A 16,314-nucleotide genomic window follows, 5' to 3' on the forward strand; every position below is an offset into this window, starting at 1 on the left:
AAGAACATTCTAAATATTCTCTATATAGCGATATCTCTATATATCTCCTCGGTCCTAATTATTTGTTGAAGCGTGGCATTTTTTTACGTTAGCAACCGTCTTTCCATTCTATTTCGAGTAAGCCAAGCGCGTCAAGTATCGATTCTCTTAAGTGACACATTCTAAATTCTTTCACGAAGAATCTTTCTCAAAGATTTCAATTCTTTCACAACATATTTATATAGAGGCTTAACACAAACCACGTGGCCACGAAGCCACGTGGAACATAAAGAAACTAATTATGCATCGAAGTTGCCAAGTACACGAAACAAAATTATATCACGGTTACAATAAAATACATCAACAAACAATAAATATAAGTTGAGTAAAAGAAGTAGACAAGAAAGAATTATATTTCAACCAATTCGATGTGTGATATGGTTCTGTATTTAATTAACTTATCTTTAATTAATATTCTAACTTATGTAGAGAAACTTAGCTCAACTTTAATACGCCATTTTGCTGATAAAGATTATATGGCTCAGACGTAATGTGTGGGTATAGGAGGTCTTCTTCTTGAAGTGCAAGTGCCCAATTAAACGATTTTTTTCATACTTATGTTACACATGCTACAACTTATGTTATGCTACAACTTTTTAGAGGTTTGTATTTAAAAATATATATTTCATATGAATGGTAAAGTTTTACGTCTGTAAAAAATTCCTTTTTTAATGCTAATTTGAGGGGTAACTTATTAAAATTTAAAAAAAAAATTATGATTTTGAAGAAAAAAAAAATAGGCTTACCACGTGATTGTTAAGGATATGAAGCAACGAATTTGTCCTGTTCCACTACAGCCTATGCATATAGCTAATGTATTGCCTCCGCATTTCCAACACCTAAAAATAAAGTTTTGACAAAGTATAAAGAGATATCTACTATCAACTGTCGAATTCTTGACCATAGATGGCGCCGCGGGAAAACAAGAACAATCGCATCCCTCTGCCTTAAAAGGCATATGCCAACAACAACTACTAACAACTAGCTTTAGCATTAAAGGACTTACAGAACTGTAATAATAATTACTGTAAGAATAATTATTGTAATAATACAGGTTGTCAGCGTTTTCAGCTTACGGTTGTCAGCATTTTAAAAGTGAATGCGACTTACATTAAAATAATATCTAATAAACGACCAATATATTTTACTTTAATGTAATTGACATTTTAATTGAGCCTGAAATTTTATCAAACACAATAATTTTTTAAACAAATACTTGCAATGAAGCATAAATTTAATTTCTAATAAATTTAAAAATCGAAATTAAGTATAAATGTAATTAGTTTTAGTATAGATGTGATTTTTATTAAAATAAATAATATTTTTAAGAGTTGGATTATTTCTAACATGTCCTGTAGAATCAATAAAATAATTTGTACTTTAAATAAGTTGATAAAAGGTATGATGGCTTAAACTATAGACTGGTGGTTTTTAAAAATTGATAGCAGGAAAACGCTTAAGCTTAAAAAACATAAAGAACAATTCTGGCAATAAGCTTATGTGACAAGGTATAAAGCAAGTTTTTTTTAAAAAAAATCTCCGATTATGGCTGATGGTGGATATTTCAAAAATATTACAATTTGATTTTCATTCGTGAAAAGGTGTCGGAAAATTGTGATGTGATTTTTCAATTATTTATATTTAAATTTGCAATCATTTATGTTTAAATTTGCAGCGCTATCTGTTGGAAATATTTTGAGCTAAATTTCAGCACTCTGGGGAAAAAATGTATGCTCTGTCACATGAATTTATTGCGAGAATTGCTTTTTCCAGTGATAAAATTTTGAAAACTGTCGGTTTAATATTGAATATTCTGTACCATATACTATTATTTCTAAATGTCAATTTTTCTCCCCTCATTTTTTTTTAAGATTCAAAATAAGAGATTTATAAAAAGGATTAAAAAAAAAAAAAGAACGAGCAATCCTTAAAAAGGAAGTAGGGTACTGATAGGTTAAATAACACTTAAAAATGAGGCTATATGTTTTTTGCAACTAACCTCTCTACTTAACTTTTTTTGTTGTTGCCTAAGTACTCTTTTCTGTACTGTAGTACTAGTTTAAGAAAAAATCAATCAACTGAAACTGTTGCACATGGAACATTGCAGAATAGCTGCTATGTTTAGTAATTGACAGCTATATTTATGAAAGGATTTTCAATCATGATACTCACTCCTAAAAATCTAGAAGTTGGTACAAGCTAAATTCCTTTTTATTCATTTTTCTGTTTAATTATGCATCCATAACTACCATCATGTATTACATTATCAATGATATGGAGCAAAAAAATTTTTTTTATTGCTTTTGATTCGAATAACAAACTTAAACTAAAATTCTAGAACGTGTTTCGAATTTTAATCACTTTAAGAAGAATTTTGCTTTTTTATAAGTTACCACATTTTTATTATTTTTAGACATATATACGTATCATCGTAGGATTCTATAATTATTGTTTAAAAGAATGGAAAATTGCTATGATGAGGCTCATACGTGTATTAACCCATTAACTATTTCGGTTGTTAGGGGGAAAATACTATCCCAAAGATTATAAAGATTTAGTTTGGAATTGCCTAACACTCTATAAAATACTTTGCAAGAAACGCAGTTGTTGACAGCCCTGCAAGTGCACAGATATTAAAGTTCAATTAGAGCTGGAGTCATAAGACATTTTATTTTGTGGCACCATGGGGGTCACCGGTGATCGGCAGTGAGTGTATTCGTAGCGCCACGGGGGTCACCGGCGAAGCCAAGATTATTAGAAACAGATAATTCGAGTAAATTTTTAATTTTTTTTGCATTATTGTCGTTACTAAAATGGTTTGAAGAAATTAATGCAATATAGAACTCTCAAAAATAGCTTTATTTATATACATAGAAATTCCAACTTGCTGCGAACAGCGAGTAAATATTTTCAAGTGGTAGTTTATTAGATGTGATTCTTGATTTAATAAATTCAATTTAGTAGATTTTTATCCACCACTATTTCTAAACAATTTGTTGGCTCATATAATTCATTTAGTTTATTTTTGCAGGCATTTTTTTATTTTTATGTAATAGCAATTCAACTTACTTTTTCCTACCTGTCCCTATACAGCGGAAGCATCTTTCTCTCTGTCCTTGCATAGACAATTTTATTCCGTCTCCTAGGCACAGCGAACACCTCTCCTATTGAAGAAGATGAACACATTAACCTATTGGCGTTTAGCATTTTAAAAGAAGGGCTGCTTTTCATAAAAGAGAGAAGATAGCGTTTCAATATTAGGAATTATTTTGCTGAAAGTAGGTGTCTAGATTTTATGGTTATTTACTTTTGAATCTCAAGACAAAGCAAAGTGCTTTTTCAGAGTTGATACGGTCTAGATGAAATTATAAAAATTGTGACAAATGTTTCACGAGGCTGAACCCAAATTTCACATTTTTTAATTATAATTTCAAAATAATGTAGGTTTAATATGCAGGGTCAGCCAAATGATACGTAATATTTCAAAGGATTGTTTGTCTACTGTTGCTTAGAAGTTACTAAGCCAGGCGATACAAGGAAAGATAGATGCACTAACCAAGTTTCTGGTACATGCTACAAATCTTCAACCTGGTACAGGTACCACCGATAAACAAGTTCCATCCGTGCATGTTTCTGGGCAAAGCCCGTCGCAGCAACAGTGATGCGTTCCTACAGTTTTGTTGTCATTAAGATTGCATAAAAGTGCTCTACAAGCCGTAAGAGTCATAAAGAGTGCTTCACAAGTTTATGCACCCTTATGCCAACAAACCGACAGGAACCCATCACTGACGTTGGGAGGTATAGTGCTGCTTTCAGGAGAACTCCTCCAGACATCAGTCTCGCATCGTGGCGGGTAACATGGTTACGAGGGAAAGTAACTTCGAATAGGGGTGTGGGGGTGAATAATTTTTTCTTGATCTCTGCATAGCTCAGCTAGAATAAACCAATCGACGCTTTCATTTCTCCATTTCCCCCCATTATAAATGTGCTCTCACTTGTTACCATAGCAGCAGAAAGCCCCATACTTTTAGTCTGGGGGAGTTCTCCTCAAAGCCGCACTACATATTGATAGAAACATATTATTGACATATATTACCATGGGTGCACACATTGAAGATTTGTAATATGTATCAGAAATTTAATGAGTGTTAGTGTCCATGTATCACTCGTCCTTGTTTGTCATATACCGCCCCTGACCTTTCATTTAGGCCGATCCTGCATATAAGTTAATATAGGTTAAATATGTATTATTTTACCCAACCAGCTGCTGAGCATGCGGTGCATCGTTTGCTGCCCACGCCACCACACGCGTGGCATGTCAATAAGACATCCGTATGAGGGACATCCAAGACGATAGAGGTGCCGTGGAAAGGTTTAGGCTGAATACACTCTATACCCCATGGGTCTGGAGGCTCCACCGTCTCATTAGGCTCGTCCAGCGATATTCCTGAAATAGATGTTCTATGTATAGAACATATTTGGTTCTAAAGACGTAAAGTTAGCAAGAAGATTCAGAACTACAAGTCTTAGAGACTTTTTCGTATTTAATAGACATAGAACTTTATGAAAATTTATCATAACTAATCCTTTACGAAAGTTTGGAGAGAAAAATTTAAAGTAGAGCGATGCTTTAATATCACTGTAAAACTATCCAAATTCAAAAGCTACACTATTTGGGTTGCATATTATCCAATTGCTGTGATAACGTGGTTGTTAATTGTATTTGTTGTTTACAAATGACATTATTATTAGTTAGAAATGTAATTCTCTTGAAATTTTAATTTCTAGTTTCGCTCAATTTCTAATTTGAATTTTAATCAAACTATAACGCGTGGGGGAACATTTTTTTTTCGTTACACTTATACAAGTACATGATCTTACCCAACTCGAGTGTGGAGATGCCTCTTCGGTGTATATATATATATCTATATATTTATATCTATCTATCTATCTATATATATATATATATATATATATATATATATATATATATATATATATATATATATATATATATATATATATATATATATATATATATATATATATATATATATATCTCTCTCTCTCTCTCTCTCTCTCTCTCTCTCTATATATATATATATATATATATATATATATATATATATATATATATATATATCTCTATATATATATATATATATATATATATATATATATATATATATATATATATATATATATATATATATAACATCATAAACTGAAATGTATCAGGTCCAGATCGCCCCGATTTGATCTCTGTAAGGTGCTCTCGAATTGCATCTCATATTAGTGCGTACACATGCTCTTTAGTACGCATACTCTTGGAGTATGCGAGATTGGGAAAGCACTCCTTTTTTATTCTGCCCGTCCTATTTAACTCTGTTTACCATGTACCATGCACCTGTACCATGTTTATTCCTGATCCCGAGCATTCAGATGGGTGCCTGGGGCCGTTACGGCTTTTGTTTAATCCATCAAGCTCCAAAATCCGACTACCTTTTTTTCAAAAAAATAGAGACTAGTTACTTAATAATTCCTTTTTTGAAATTTATCTATGTGAAACAAGGAATTTGCATTCATCATAACATATTTACCGTTTAAGATATGTTTCATTATTTGAGCACGTCATTTTTTTTACAATTTTTTTATTTTATTCTATTTTAATTTTTTTAAATATTTATTTTTTTGCCAGAAAATTAGTAGGCTTGGCTGGTTTTCGGATTATAACGAGGTGTTACTTGATCAAAAAAAAAAAAGAAAAAAGAAAAAGATATTTTGATGGTTTATTATTCCTTTCAAAAATTTTCTCACTTACCAGTGTATGGTTCAAAGGTCCAGGCCACTTGGCGTGTTTCCGTGAATGTCTCCAACGTATACTGAAAAGAAAAAATAAACATAGCCAGACTTACAAAAATATATCATTTGGTGAGAGGGGGAAAATATTGCCTCGCAGACCTTGAATAACTTATGCAGTGGGAATCCCATATTTTAAGCAACACCGTTGCCGCCGTCAACTGGCAGATTTGCTTACAAATATTTATTTTAAAAGTCTGCCAGAAGGGCTTAGGACAGAGATAAATCTGAAGCAGCCGGATAGATTTTGAGAAATGGAGTATTCATAACTTTATGGATGGCGTTTGGAAGCGATAAAATCTATTTAGTTTTCGAATTGTGCTTCAAACTTTAAAGTGTGGATTTTTTTTTTCTCTAACGTTCTGGGAGTTGAACAAAAAGAAACGGAAAATTTAAAAAAAATCGTATTTGGGTGTCTGAGAGATTATTATCTGTCTTTGTAGAAATAAATGTTTATCTGTCTGTTTGTCCCGGGTGTTTCTAACCGTAAATTCGAATGCAATTTGGCACATTGAAGTGTCATTATCAAAATTAAAATACAGTCAAACCCCGCTATAGTGAACCTTCAAGGGACCTAAATTTCGGTTCACTATAACCGGGAGTTCACTATATCCGCATTGCAAACAATTTTAACTAATTTTTCCGAACTGCTCCCTTTTATTATGCATTATTTAAATAAATGACCATTAATAAGAAATACAAAAATGATTAAAAAAACAATGTGTAGTAACAAAAAAATGTGTGAACTTTTTTTTTATTAAAAAATGTAGGGATGGGAAACTGAGATTGAAGAAGTATACAAGAATAAAATACTTATGGCAACATTCCACTCAATAAATGATTTTAAAAATCGGTGCATGTATTTAATGTAGAAATTTCAAAATTACCAAAAAAATGAAGAAAAAAAAATCAGTCGAAGACAGAAAAAAGTTCACAATATCCTATCTTCTTTTCGTTCATTATATCCACAAAAAATGATATTATATGTGTATAGCAAGGCACGGTATCCGGGAGTTTACTATAAACCATATTCACTATAACGGGGTTTTACTGTATTCGACAGCGAACTGTTCAAACGGGATGTGAAGAAAACTATTGATCTTAGGATTAGCATTACGCATTGCTGCATAAGCATACAAAATGTAGAATAATTTCACGAATAAGTCTAGATTATAGCGTAGTAATTCCCATACTCCGTAAAAAATTTTGTAAATACAATTACAATTGTAATAATGGCAAACCTTGATTACTGTGAAGGTTTTCTTTAACCATGTTTTTCTTTTTATCATTATTATTGATGATTGTCCTTCTATAATGGTTTTTTGCTAAATCTAATTACGCAATCATTGAAAATGTAACAAATAATAAGATTAATAAGAATTATGGATACGAGTGAATTTATCAGTGTAATTTGCAAGAAAACTGAAAAAAAATTGAAGTAGATGGACTAAATGCTAAATTACTCGAATAATTTTTTAGCGAGGATTAAAAAATCAAATAATATATTTAAGGAAAATCGCTCTTTCGGACCTATGTTTTTATAAACTTGATAATATAAAGGAAATGAAAAAATCAATTATTAGCATAAAATTTGAAAGAAATTTAAAATGCTTAGTGACAACTAGAGAGGAAATTCATACCAAGTCTATTGCACTGTTTCGCTTAGTTGATTATAAAAATTAAGAAAATAGGGATTCCTTAAGTACTTATTTCTGAGGATCACATATTGTTTTTATAGATCATTTAATCAATAATGTGCCTTTTTTTAAATATAAAATCGGATTAATGTTCAGTAACTAGTGCAGTTAACCCATTTGTGTCAAGCGTCCTTTTATTGAGACGATTCTTTTTTACAAAAAAAAAAAAAAAGTATCACACGTGTTTTAAAATTAGTATTTACTTTATAAAAACAAGCTAGCTCTATCTACCGCAATATATCAATGATTTATATTTATATCCACATAAATATATATCAAAGTAAGCATAGTGCTTTTTAAAAGTTAAAATGATAATTAACAGAGCGAAACATTCACTTTTTTAGGTTCTTTTCATTTATAGACCATTTTCTTTGGAGTCGGGCATTAACTGGTTAACGTATGTTAGTCAGGTAAAAGAAGATGTGAACTAACTATCTTATAGCTAGATCATATCTTCTTAATACTTCTTATACTTTACTCATATCTTCTTAATACTTTTTCCATGAATAAAGAATCGTTATGGTAATCATTGCCATGAATTATTCTTTATTTATAGCAAGTGATAAAGGAAGAAGGGAAGCCAATCAAGGAATTTAAAAATTCTAAACTGGCGAATCACAGAATCGACAACTTGATGAATCGGCCTATTAATGGTCCAGAAACAGGCTGTAGTCTTCAAAGAACTGTTAGGCCGATGTTAAGGTAATATATTTGATGAAGTCAAGTAAGTAAAACCTGTCCTAATGGTATCAAAGCGTTCGCCATCCAATGAGGTGAACCGGGTTCGAATCCCAGCGATGGCTGATCGATACGAATTCCGCATCCGGCTTGCACGGAGCTCAGTGTTGACGTGAAACATCCTCAGTGGTTGACGGATCATGAGTTAGAGTGCCCTTACCGTCAGGCTACCCTTGGGAGGTTCTCGTGCTCTTCCTTTCCATGCAACGCAAATGCGGATTAGTTCAATCATATTGTCCTCCACGAAGGCAAATTTCTCCCAATACTCGATCCAGGAGTTCCCTTCTATTCCAGATTGGGTTCAAAATTACAAAATTACAAAGTTGAACTTTAGTAGTCCTAAACTCAAAAAAATTGGGTCGGCTGTTCAACAACGGTTATAAAATAAAATAAAACATTTGCATTTAAACGAAAGGATGTTACGATAAAGTTAACAAACCGTTGTTCACAAAATAGTGTCCAGAAGAATCTAATTCACAGTTTCACTTCCGTTATGTGAAAAGTTTCACAACTATATGAATATAAAACGTTGCGCCAGAAATAAGCTTATCAAGATGAAAAAGTATTTTTTGTAAAAATGAATTTTGCAGTAACGATATTTATATGAAGTTGTCGTGGCTTACTTTATAGCCTGGCTGAAAATCAACTCCTGTGAGCTTCATCTCCCTTGCCGCTGTCTTGTCGTAAGCACATTTTGAATCTGCATATCGGATCAATATTCTTCTTACTTCCTTTTCCGACAAATGAGGTAATCTAAAACAATATATAAAGATTAATATTCTGCGAGTTGAAAAAGCTACAATAGTTAATGGCTGATTTTGAAATTTTGTATTATTTAAAAAGTGTAACATTGTACGCTAAGGTTCACGTTTTAATATTTGTACAAGAAAATTTGTATTACAACCGAATTTCTATTCGTTGCATAGTTCGGTCACCAGGAGTTGGCACTTGGTGTCCGACGTGGTATCCGGTGTTCATCACGTGGTATCCGACGATACTATTTCCCTATTTCTGGGAGAAGGATGTGAACAATCCCCAACAAAGTCGCTATTTGGCGATCGTATGACAAATATATTTATTTCGCCATCTTTATGCGCATTTTTTCAACATTAAATATTTCATAAATTTGATGACATTTCTCTCTTTTGAGTGAATAGTTGGTCCATTTTGATGGGAAAACAGCTGTTTTTAAATTTAAAATTTATTTAATTAGTTAGAGTAACGAAAGACATAATAGTAGATGATAAAGCGTAGTAAATGACTGAAAAAGAATTCACTGTTTGCATCTGGCGCGCATTAATGGTTATTTCATTTTCAGGCGCGGAGATGTTTCTCCTCTTACACTCGAGCCGAAATGAACTCTACGTCCGAGGAGGTGGAGTGAAGTGCCAACTTCTGGTGAACGAACTATTATACTCATCCATTACCTTAACTTCATGCCAAATTTTAAAGTTTCACTCATTTTAAATAATCGAAATAATTTAAACGTTAATTAAATAATAAATCAATGTTTAACATTAGTAGTACTTAACTTTTTATCATATGCGCTGGCACTTAAGTATGGAGACGCTAGTTTGGAGTGAAAAACTGAGAAATATTTACGATTAAATTTATAAAATTTTAAACTATACTACAGGGCTCGAACACTCCTTAGAAAGTTTTAAAAGTAGTAGCAAAATTATGAATATAAAAAGTATTTCAATAATTTTGTATTCACGATCAGTGTTGGCGAAATTCAAAATTACAAAACAAGGAATCATAAATTAAAACAAAACATAAACTTAGTTACAATTATAGAAATTTTCCGTAAAGAATTGGCAGTTCTGTTACTATATCAGTTTTAGAATTTAATATTTACTGAATATAATCCTTTAATATTTGATTCTTTCTCAATAATGTTAAGCTAACGAGGTATTATATTCATGAAACAGTTTTTTTAAATAATATAAATAGTGATAGTAACACTGTTTTATTTTTATCAATTTCATAGGCAAAACGCTCCATTTTTTTTTCACAGCAGCTTATAATTAATTAAAATATCTACTACTCTATGTGAAACTGAATGCAGGATTTACCCTGGAACAACAGTGAATTTTTTGATAATAACTCTTAAGACAAGAAACATATGACCTAAACGTATATCATCATAGGGTGAAATGTATTATCGCCATCTTCCTACAACTCTCTATGTAGCAGAGAAGTGGGGGCACTTAGTGCTTACACGAGTAAAATATAATTCAATTTACTTAGATTTCAACAAATTTTCTGTTTTTTTTTCATATGAAATAAAACCATGGTCTTATCTTTTTCAAAAACAGTTTAAATTTGTTTCTACGTCAAATAAAATAGAAGTTATGATAATTAAAAAAAATAAACATCTATATTAGTAATTAAATTGATAACTGTTTCTTTTTTGTTGTTGTTGTCCTTTTTCATAGAACTATTTTTTTGGTTATTTTTCTTCATTCGAAATGCAGTACTTCAAAATATTTTAGTTAAAAAATTACTTGAAATTTTGCGTGAATGCTTTCCATAGCTATGTCTAGGAAAAACAATACGGACTAGTGAATTAAACTATTATTTCATATTTTACAGCTAAAATAAAAATAATTATTTGTAATTTTCGACCTAATATTCTATTTATACATATTTCGAAATATTAACATTATATTAAGACTGAAATTATATACCTAATATATAATTATATATCTAATATATAATTATATATCTAATATATAATTACATATCCAATATAATTAAATACCTAAAATTATGTTTCTAAATATTAATATTATGTATAATGCTTAGTCTATTCAAAAAGGGGAATTTTTATGAGTATTACAAAGTTATGTAATTTTGTAAAAAAGTCACATTTTGATCCTTTTCTTGACCAGTTTTTTCCTATATTTATTTAAAAAAATGTTTCTTTTTTTTGTATTTTTTTCCATACTATTGTTTAGTGCATTGGTTCTCAACGGGGGCGATACCGCCCCCCTGGGGGCGCTGGGAGTATGCTGAGGGGCGGTGAACTTGTTTTGGGCGGTAGGGGGGCGTTGGATATGTTTTGGGCGGTAGGGGGCGATGAACATGTTTTGTCATCCAAATTTAATATTAAAACTTATAAATAAAATTATTAAATTAAGATTTCTTTAATAAATAAAATTAATCTAAAATTAATATTAAAGAAAAAAAATATTAAATTAATATAATAAATAAAAATTATCCGATACACCATTTGTACTAGCAATAAAACGAACTTATAGGACACCTATTCTCCGATCCGAACCAACACAGCTCAGCGCATGAATCAGCTCTGACTTATTCAAGCCATTTGGTGGAAATTAAAGTGCATGAGCTTTCAGTATGAATGCTTGATTTGATCCGTGTTTCTTATAATGGTCTTCGCTAGCTTCCTTACGGTTTCTCCCCCAGTTTCGATTAGATCTCATCAGTGGCTTACGCAGAATTTTTTCAAGGGGGTGTTCGTAATTTTCTGAAACTACTAAAAGAAATTCGAATCTGTAATAAAGCACTATGATTTCCCTAATTTAGACAGCTGGACAATTTTGACTTTTTATTTAGACAACATTGTTTAGTTAAATTTTGATTTGATTTTTTAAGTTTAAGAACATAATGTAATATTTTCTGAAAAAAGTCCAATGTCATATGGGTGGAAAGTAACACTTTGAGGGCCACTTTCACATTCATCAGATTTTGTTATGCTAGAAATGTTTTCTTCAACCGAAGTATCACATTTCGGTTCAACAGAAAAACTTACATCGGTAATAGTTGCTGTCACCTCACTAATTTTAGGTCATGATTTTTAATCAAAATAATTAAAAATTGCTAAATTCTTGCGTTTTGACATCCTAAAGATCCAAGAACAGATTGGCACAGAAATATCCGCTATGCTACGATCTCAATGCTTCGAGCTGGAATGAATAACTTCAACGAGCACAGTATCTCCAATGGTATTGTTATTGATTTCTTCACTAGTCGAAATAGTGGCGACGACGGGTTCGGCGATTGAATGAACTTTTTGTTAAGACAAAACAGATTTAACGACAAGCTCCGAAAGACAAGCGACAGAGATAACTCTTAGTCTGACTAACTAACTCCACTGTACTCCGTTCCCCCTTTTATGTAATTTTTCACCGTATCTCCAAAATTCTCGAATTGTCTCAAAGACGACAGAAAGTCTAGGATTCCAGAATCATCACGTAAAGACCTCGCGAATGACAGCCAGTCTCGAAAACTATACTGGCTGGACAGAAAGGAACCAGTCCGTAACAGTATCACGTGAATTTGGTTTCAAAAGTACAACCCTATTATAGTAAATGTTTTTTCAGTACTCTGAGAAATACCGTGAGAAAAAAAAAAGTAGGCATAAGGCTAATAAAAATATATAGTCTTAAAAAATAATAGCTCGCATAATTTCTACTAAAAATTTTATTTTTGCCATTTGGTCTGAGCTCAACGGGGGTGTTTAAACACCTAAACCCCTCCCTTGCGTACGCAACTGGATCTCATAGTTTATTTGGTCAGGTACATGCGCGAATTTGTTCTTTATCCTAAATTATTTATTAATTTTGAGTAATTGGTTGATTTTTTTTTCATCGTTTATATTTTGCTGCAACCAACAATGTCGGTTAATAAAAAGAGGCGACATCAATAAGGTGCCACATACTTGAAGTTGGGATTTGTTCAATAACTGCTGAACTCTCAACTACCCATGTGTTTACTTTGTAATAAATTTTTATCTAATGAGGTAATGATATTTTACCCTTAGCAGGAGCATTCGCAAAAAACTCATCCTGACAAACAAAATAAAGATTTGTCATTTTTCACGAACATCTTTTTTCACGTTTCTGAAGGCACCTTCGGTCTCAGGGTTAATAGCAACCTTATCACAAAAATGAGACGATGATTTGATAGCTTCTTACAGGGTGTCTGTAAAAGAACTCCGGTGTTTTGAGGCAAAATATTTTAATGAAACAAAAAACATACATACATGTTTTATAAATGACTGAAAAGCTTACATTTTCAAGTTTTTTTTTAACACTTAGTAAAGTTCTATATGAGCCTCGTTAGTGGCACGGCAGACGTCTAAACGGTATTCTACCTCTTCCCATGTCCTGGCGAGCATGTCTGGGGGGACGGTTGCCACACAATTGACTATTCGTTCCCTGAGATGTTGAACATGACGAATTTTCTCTGCACTTTGTACGGTAACTAAAGACTTCGTTTCTATGAGCCAAATAACACATTGAGCCTTTTGTTGCGGAGTCGCCATCATTTCAAATTTCGCGACGCCATTTCAAGGTCAACGCCCTGCAGCGCCGCCAACAGTTGATACTAACATTCCCAATTGGTATGAGTAAAACTTTTTTAGCTACTCTTTTCAGAGAAATCGACTAAATTTTGCTATCTTTTATAGTTAGTGAGATATGAATTTTTAAAACCCCGGAGTTCTTTTATAGACACCCTGTATAATATATCAAAACTTATTGCTAAATCTGGGAAAGCTCATACCATCGGAGCAGAGTTTATACTGCCGATTGTCAAGGAAGTTCCAGAAACAGTTTTACACCAACCAGCCGCATCCAATGTAATAAAAAAATATCCCATAAGTAACGATACAGTGCGGCGACGATATGATGAGATGGCTGAAGCAATCTCTTTATGCAAACTTTTGATATCCAACGAATTTTCTCTTTAAGTTGATGAATCAACCTTGCCAGGTAATGTAGGCTTTACTTTAAGCATAGGCCCGGTTTGTAAAGGTAGGAAAAATTATTCAAGAGATGCTTTTTGCAAGAAGCTTGATTATAGATATCTAAGGTAAATCTATTTTTAATACTGTCAAAGATTATTTTAAAGAGAAAAACATTCCTCTTGCGAATATTATGTCCATTATGTCCATAGGCTTCCGCAGTGGTGGGTCGATATTGTGTGTTTATCGCCCTTTTGGAAAGGGAGGTACCAGATATTTTAGCTGTTCACTGTGTTCAAAGACAGCATTTAGTAGGAAAAAAATCTCAGCGAGCGTTTGCATCAATCATTGCAATATGCAATGATTCATTGCATTCATTCAGAAATTGCATAAATTAATATGCTGAAAAACAATTGATTTCGGGGGAGGAGTCTAACCGAAGGAAAGATGAGCCACAAGGTCAAGTCAAGCCATATCGGCTGAGAGCAAAATTCACAGTAATGCTCTACGATTGATTATTCAGACAGCTGTGTAAGAAAACAATGAAAAATTCAATCGTTTGCTACTATACACTGAGATTTGCTGGCTTTCCAAAAGCTTCTGTCTCAATAGGTATTGGAATCTTTTCGACTCTGGTCTAGAGTTCCCAGAAAACAGAGATGTAGCTCTGAGAGGCGGATTGCTATAATTTAAGAAAGACTTTGGTTGATTTATCTGTAAAATTTAATAGCTTAAATTTATCACTTCAAAGCGACGAGCTCAATTTGATCCCTACAAAATCAGTTATTTCTGCCTTTCTAAAAAAAACTCATTTTGTGGAAGCAGAATTTTGGTTGGAATAAGTTCAGCCAAGCAGGCGAAATTTGCTCTGATGATGCAAAAGAATATAGTCAGCACCTTGACTCTTTACACATGGACTTTTCTGACCGATTTAAAGATGTTTTGTTTCCTGGAAGTCCCTCAATGGGTTATAAACCCTTTTGTGAATATTGAAACAGCAGAAGCTCAGATTTACGAGGAATTGGTCGAACTTTTAACTAATGAAACTTTGAAGTGGTGATCGTCTCAGAGAATTTTTGCTTGAAGGTAACATCAATCGCCTCTTCCTCCTAACTTGTCGAACGTGGATTCAGTGTTGTTACGAATCTCGTCACAAAAAAGAGAAATCGACTCGAAATTGTGCAACAAGGGGTTTTGCGTCTTCATCTCACAAACAGTATTGAACCGAGAGAGAAGAAATTGGTTCTGAACCATTAAATACAATCATCCCACTAACATAGTTTCTTTAATGTTTCGTTAATACTACTTTTTAGTGTTAAAAAATTATTTTGGGTGTTTTTTTGATTATCTAATTAAGAATAAATTATTCTTTTCAAGCATATGTTTCTTTGTTGTATTTTTTTTCATTAAACGTATTTATCTTTATCATAACAAATAAAGTGCGATTAATTGCCGTGAGAAAATTATATAGTTAATGTACACATTATTTTTTAGAAAAAAAAAACAAATTTAAAGCGTAAAAAACTGCTTAAAAAAGTTGACTCTTATAATTCAGCACACCTCACTAAGTCCCATCCTCTGAATAACTGGATTTCCACAAAGGGGGGCGTTGAAATGCTTTTTGCTCCTTAAGGGGGCGGCAACGTTAAAAAGGTTGAGAATCTATGGTTTAGTGTATAATACATACATCTATAAAAAAAATTCTAAATTAAAAACTTCACAATTTTGTTTCCAAAGGTATACGGGTACCTAAAAAAATGATAAAATTTCGATTCTTCGTCTTGATGTTTAAAAAAAAAAGGCCTTTTACTAATTCACAATAAATGATTGAATAGAATGACGTAAATTTAGTTTACCCACAGATAATGCCAGACGCAAAATTAAAAATTGATTAAGTTTTAAAGTTTTATTAACCCCTTAACGATCGATTAATTTTCAAGAAAGCTGTCATAAAAGTGCCTATTTTTTTATCCCTGAAAATTGATTAGTGCTGACATCTAGTTTAAAATAAACTAACTATCTACAATTACCTTAAAAATATCCTGGTACTGCAATCTGGTGTGTAAAATGAGAAATAAAATGTTTTCTGGGCAAAAGAAATGAATTAGTTTTATTCTTATTGACGCGTCACTACTGAACACTCCGGCCCGGAACTATCACGGGAGCGAGAAATAGAAGGCGAAACCTAACCCCTTCATTTTCACGGGAACGAGAAGGAAGGGGTCAAAGCAAAAATTTTACAATGCGTAATTTTAGAAATGAATTCGT

At 32.3% G+C, this 16,314-nt stretch overlaps 1 protein-coding gene across 2 annotated transcripts in view; it reads right to left on the reverse strand.

Annotated features, from left to right (window-relative positions):
- The window catches only part of LOC107452739 (protein SSUH2 homolog), a 42,927-nt gene that overhangs the window by 6,788 nt on the left and 19,825 nt on the right, over positions 1 to 16,314 (reverse strand). For both annotated transcript variants that reach the window (XR_015431461.1, XM_043044983.3), the window contains exons 4-8: positions 8,957 to 9,086; positions 5,861 to 5,921; positions 4,296 to 4,486; positions 3,109 to 3,203; positions 786 to 878 (exon numbers count right to left, since the gene is read on the reverse strand). Coding sequence is in view for 1 of the 2 variants with exons in the window: in XM_043044983.3 (XP_042900917.1) it covers positions 786 to 878; positions 3,109 to 3,203; positions 4,296 to 4,486; positions 5,861 to 5,921; positions 8,957 to 9,086 (570 nt within the window). In the remaining variant the exon portion in view is untranslated. The remainder of the gene's footprint in view (positions 1 to 785; positions 879 to 3,108; positions 3,204 to 4,295; positions 4,487 to 5,860; positions 5,922 to 8,956; positions 9,087 to 16,314) is intronic.

Source organism: Parasteatoda tepidariorum, chromosome 2 (genome assembly GCF_982258835.1).
Source record: "Parasteatoda tepidariorum strain Cologne lab strain chromosome 2, Ptep-v5.0, whole genome shotgun sequence".
In the NCBI taxonomy this organism is placed as follows: Eukaryota; Metazoa; Arthropoda; class Arachnida; order Araneae; family Theridiidae; genus Parasteatoda; species Parasteatoda tepidariorum.